Source organism: Porites lutea, chromosome 4 (genome assembly GCF_958299795.1).
Source record: "Porites lutea chromosome 4, jaPorLute2.1, whole genome shotgun sequence".
NCBI lineage: Eukaryota > Metazoa > Cnidaria > Anthozoa > Scleractinia > Poritidae > Porites > Porites lutea.
Window position 1 is genome coordinate 16,253,281 of NC_133204.1, and position 5,000 is coordinate 16,258,280.

Below are 5,000 nucleotides of genomic sequence, written 5' to 3' on the forward strand. Positions count from 1 at the left end.
TGGACCAAGCCGTGGGAAAAGTTTTGCCTAGTCCCTAGGCCTCATTTTTCCTCGCGGCCAAAGCGTTTTGGGTCAGGTGGTCCATGCGAAAATGTTTCCGGCCCGTTCGCCTCGGATACGTCACCGAAACGAATTGACCGAGAGAAACTGGGAAAACGCCGTACAGGGACTAGGCAAGGAAAAGTTGAACTTGTTTCGCCTTCGTGTGATGCTTCCTGTAACAAACATTTTTCGAGACATGTTCATTCAGCAAGGTGTTAAAATGTGTTGCACAACCTTATTGCAAAAAAACTGCGAGACAAATTGCAGGGATTTGAGAAGAACTAACACTGTCATTTGTGTAGGTATTTACTTTGCGGAGAACTCTTCAAAGAGCAATCAGTATGTTTATGAGATTGGTGGTGGATCAGGCTGCGCTCTACACAAGGACAAGTCCTGTTACTTATGCGAAAGGTGACAGCTCAAGTTATTTAAAGGATATTTTTAATAGAGAAGTATAACCTGAACATCAGAGGTAATTTGCTGAACATAGTATTTACCAGCTAAACCAAGTGCACAAAAGAGCGCCAAGCGTGCGGGAAAGCTGTCCATAAAAAATTCGCGCGAGAGGCAAGCGAAAGGAGAATGGCCCCTCGTGGGCTTGCCTCGCTTGTTACTCGAAATGGAGAGCTTGTCTGCTGGCTGAAAGGCGCTTGATTTGCCCCTTTCTTCCGGCTGTTGTGTTTCGAACTTCCGCCACGCAGGCTACTGTCAATTTCTAAAAGGAAGGTTTGGGAGAATTAAAATTATGATCAAGTAGAACAATTTGTATTAGATCACCCTTCCAGAATTGTAAAATGAAAATATCTCCATATCCGCTCCACTCAGGGTTTTTCCATAATAAATTAACAACCACTGATTGGGATTCTTAAGCCACACTTCTTATGGCTCAGTTTATAAGTAATTAATAATGATTTGTATGAATGCCACCTGATGTGAATTTGAATCCAATGGAAGTTTTCGTTCTAGTTCGTATCTTATCAATGCAATGTTTTTTAACTGGCAGGCAACTTCTTTTATGTCGTGTGGCCCTTGGTAAGCCATTTTACCAGTTTTCAGCCGTCAAGATGGCGCATGCCCCTCCCGGTCATCATTCAGTTATAGGACGTCCCAGCTCAGAAGGGCTGTCGTTTGCCGAATATGTGGTGTATAGAGGGGAACAGATATGTCTTGCTTTTTAGTCAAGAGCTGTATTTTCTTTTCTCGTTGCACTTGTGACTGTCGAATACGTGGTGTATAGAGGGGAACAGGTATGTCTTGCTTTTTAGTTAAGAGCTGTGTTTTCTTTTCTCGTTGCACTTGTGGCTGTCGTTTAAGAGAATGCTAAGAGCGTCGTGGTTTGCAATCATCCTGGCTGAGATAAGAACTAGATGGAGAAAAAGCGAGAAAAAGCGGACTGCAAGCAGTCTACAATCGATTATATTGGGTGCGACTTTGGCATACATTTTTGGGCCAGAATGACAAAAGCTAAATTTACATGCAACAGAATCTTCATACCGCCCATCCCTGCACCATGAGGCTCGCTAATTTGTGGACGTATCAAAGTCGTCTTTCGTGAGAAATTCGTAGTTTCGTTTATTTATTGAGGTTTTCAGTGTTGTCCGCGGAGAACAGGCGCTCCACTGACGTAAAGAAGCTAAAGCACAGACATTTTGAGCGACACACGTCAACCGGAAGTGAGATCTATTCCCTCTTAATATGTCTTGAGGCTACCAAATTTCTATGTGTTCACTCTTATAGAGACGATCTGCCTTAAAATTTTGGCAAAACCGCTGTCGAAGGGTGCAAAAAAAGCCACCTCGGTTGACGTGCGTCGCCCAGAAACGTCTTCGCTTAAGCTTGTTGATATGAGCTATTGAAAAAAATGCAAATACAGGATTTGGTTATAATAATATGATGCAAGTGTCTTTTTTTTAATCGATGTGCCATTTGCTTAATTATCTGACACACTACCTACTTGTTTCCTTTGTTGTTGTTTACAGGCGTATCCAGAATACCTTATCACGTACAAGATTGTTAAACCCTCCAACGCTGAGACATCTCCATAAATTCCTTGTACATCACTATCAACTAAGAATGTGAATGGCTGAGATTGCTGTGAATATCTACATAACCGCATAAGCGTCACAACCCCGTCTAAAGAAATGTATGACCCCTACTAAAGGGGTTAACAGCTACTTGGAGCAACCAGAAACGTGATGAGAGAGAAGGGATAAGAAATAGGATGCACAAATTCGAAGAAAACCTGTTCCCGAAAAAGACTATTAAGCTTACAACGAGGCTGAGATTCAACTATGACTGGCCCCAGTTGTGCAAAAGCTGGATCTCGCTATCCACCCCGGATAAATCACTATCCAGTGGATAAATATCAGGGAAACCAATTGCGCTATCTAGTGGATAGAGATTTATCCGGTGAATAGCGTTAACCGCCTTTTGAACAACCTGGTCCTGGCTTATGTACTTCAGAGTTGATTATGGATTTTAAAGAAAAACACGAAATATGATGGCAACAAATTAATCATGAACATTGTACTTGTATATTACCGCAGAAAAATTTTATGTGATCTTGTAATTTAATATTGTACGTAGTAATCATGCAGTTAATGCAAAACAAAAAAGGTTATCCAACCGTGTCCTGACAAAGGAGAAGTTTTTACCCCCAATGGAAAGCTTTTTCGCAAGTTATTTGCGTACCGTATAGAACCACAAACTGTACTTTCATGCAGGTTATCCTCCGCGCCAAATGAAAAACCTTTTAATAATTGGTAAAGCCCAGCGAAAGGGAATTTAGACTAAAATATTATCTAAAGCCTTACTTGACATTACTTTGAAAAATAAGTTTGCGTGGTCAAAGTGTCTAAGTTGGAAGTTGATTATCTTTGTGTTTTTTCTAGTTTGGCCTTGACTGTTGGGGATTTCCTGGCCTGCAATAGTGACACCTGTCACTCACCTCTTATTAAGACAATCAATTTTTCCAAAGTTAACGCTGTTCCTTTACCTTACTTTGTTTATCACTTATCTGTCCTTTTGCTTTAATTGTAAATGTAGGTCTGTAAATATATATCAACTATTTCATTTAACTCCATGTTATAAACGAGCCTTTTTTTATACCAATATCAAAATGCTAGAGCAACGTTTGTCTGTGTGGTTGGTTGTTTGAAAGTAGATTTAAATCATGTATTGTTAATATCAAGGACGTTCAGCTCAGACAACTTTTTGCATGCGACCTACATCATGAAAGGTATCGTTTAAATCAAACCTTCGACACATGTAAGTGAGAGCACGGTTCGTGTCTTGCTGCTTATTATAAGCTCACCACACCAGCGACCTCACGAAAGAGCTCGGGGGTACCGTTGGTAACATACCGCAGGTACTGCAACATCCTTACCAGCGTTGGATGACTACTTTGCGGTCGCATGGTTACAAGCTTATAGCTTGCAACAAAACTGTCGGTTCCAAGAAAACGTATACTGCAAAAAGCCGACAACTGCCACAAGCTTCGACAGTTGCTTATTTATTATTGCCTTCGTTTAATTTTTTCTTCGTTTAATTTTTTCTTCAACTAACAATCAATATATGCTTTTTTTAAAAAAAGAAACATTGCAGCGCTTATTACTATTAATGTCACTATTCCGCTTAAGATACGCATGAATTGGCAACGCAACTAAATAGCGCACGCAGTCAAATAAGGCAATAGCTACAAGATGTCGTAATAAGGAGGGGGGCGGGGGGGGACACAACCCTGTGGCAGGTTCTAGCGACTTCAGGTTATGCGCACAACAAAAACACCCCACTACCGTGGGGTAGGACAAGAGTATTGACAGAGCCTTTCGGGCTGGATCGGACAAGATTAAGGCAAATGAATAAGATGGCAAGATACAAGCAATGCCAAAAGCTCGTGGGAAGTGGCCACGCAGACTCAACCGCACCACAAGGAGTGACCCCCCCAAACTTTATTGATACATAATACAACAAAACGCCTCCAAAGGGAGGGAGGGTGGGTAACAAAAGGGCGTCGATAAAATCCGGAACATGGAACATTCCGTAACATGCCGGAACATTCCAGAACATGAAAAAATAAAAATAATTTTCATGAAAAAAAAAAATTAAAATAATAAAATAAGTTTTGTAAAATTTAATAATAACGTAAAATAACAAAAAAAAAACGAAAAATAATGAAATAATCAATAAAAAGAATTTAGTATCCTCTCTGAGTATGAGAAAACAATATTTTGTCGCAACAAATTAAATTTGTTGGGTGAGTGAGGGTTCATGCAAATGACAGTAATGAGTGAAGGCTTGCTTCTAAATTCAAAATGTATTAAAATGGGTCGCGAGGAGAGGGGTTTTCAAGCTTTCCTCACACAGCTACCTCTTGTAATTGTTTGCCATAAGTTAATCATTTGGCGGTTAACCATTTGCGGTTCTGCAATGGTCTGAAATGTCGGTGCAGTATTTCATGTCAAGCCAAGTCGGTAAGTAGCTCATTTCAAGCCAACATATAGTCTCCTTAATATATATTAACCGACATTTGCTTACTTGGGGTGCTTTGCCTCACTTGAGGTTGACATGAATTACTTACAGACTAGGCGGCTCTGTGAACTTAAGAAGAGTATAGGGGCTCCTGTCTTTGGATTTCAGTGGACAATACTCACATTCGTGGTAGTTTCTATACTGTTTACAGTCAGCATGATATTTCAGACGTCTCCTCGCGTCGCAAGAGGAGTTTGCGGGGAGACGGCTAAAATTCAGGCTAACTGATAACAGTTAGAAACTATCGCTGCGCTGCCACTGCCACTGCAACGTGAATCTTTAATTTAATTATTTAAGTCCAAAGCGACGAGCCCCTAAGCTCTTCTTACGGTCGCAAAGCCGTAAATGGTAACCGTTAAACCGCATGGCAAACATTTACAAGAAGTGGCTGTGTGAGGAAAGCTTGAAAACCCCCTCCTCGCGACCCA

General features: G+C 40.8%; 2 protein-coding genes across 2 annotated transcripts in view; both read left to right on the top strand.

Annotated features, from left to right (window-relative positions):
- The window catches only part of LOC140932690 (poly [ADP-ribose] polymerase tankyrase-2-like), an 8,592-nt gene extending 5,423 nt beyond the window's left edge, over positions 1-3,169 (top strand). The window contains exons 7-9 of the mRNA XM_073382204.1: positions 345-453; positions 1,046-1,211; positions 2,022-3,169. Of these exons, the coding sequence (XP_073238305.1) occupies positions 345-453; positions 1,046-1,211; positions 2,022-2,087 (341 nt within the window). The 3' untranslated portion in view covers positions 2,088-3,169. The remainder of the gene's footprint in view (positions 1-344; positions 454-1,045; positions 1,212-2,021) is intronic.
- The window catches only part of LOC140932682 (poly [ADP-ribose] polymerase tankyrase-2-like), a 128,497-nt gene that overhangs the window by 8,539 nt on the left and 114,958 nt on the right, over positions 1-5,000 (top strand). The window lies entirely within an intron of this gene.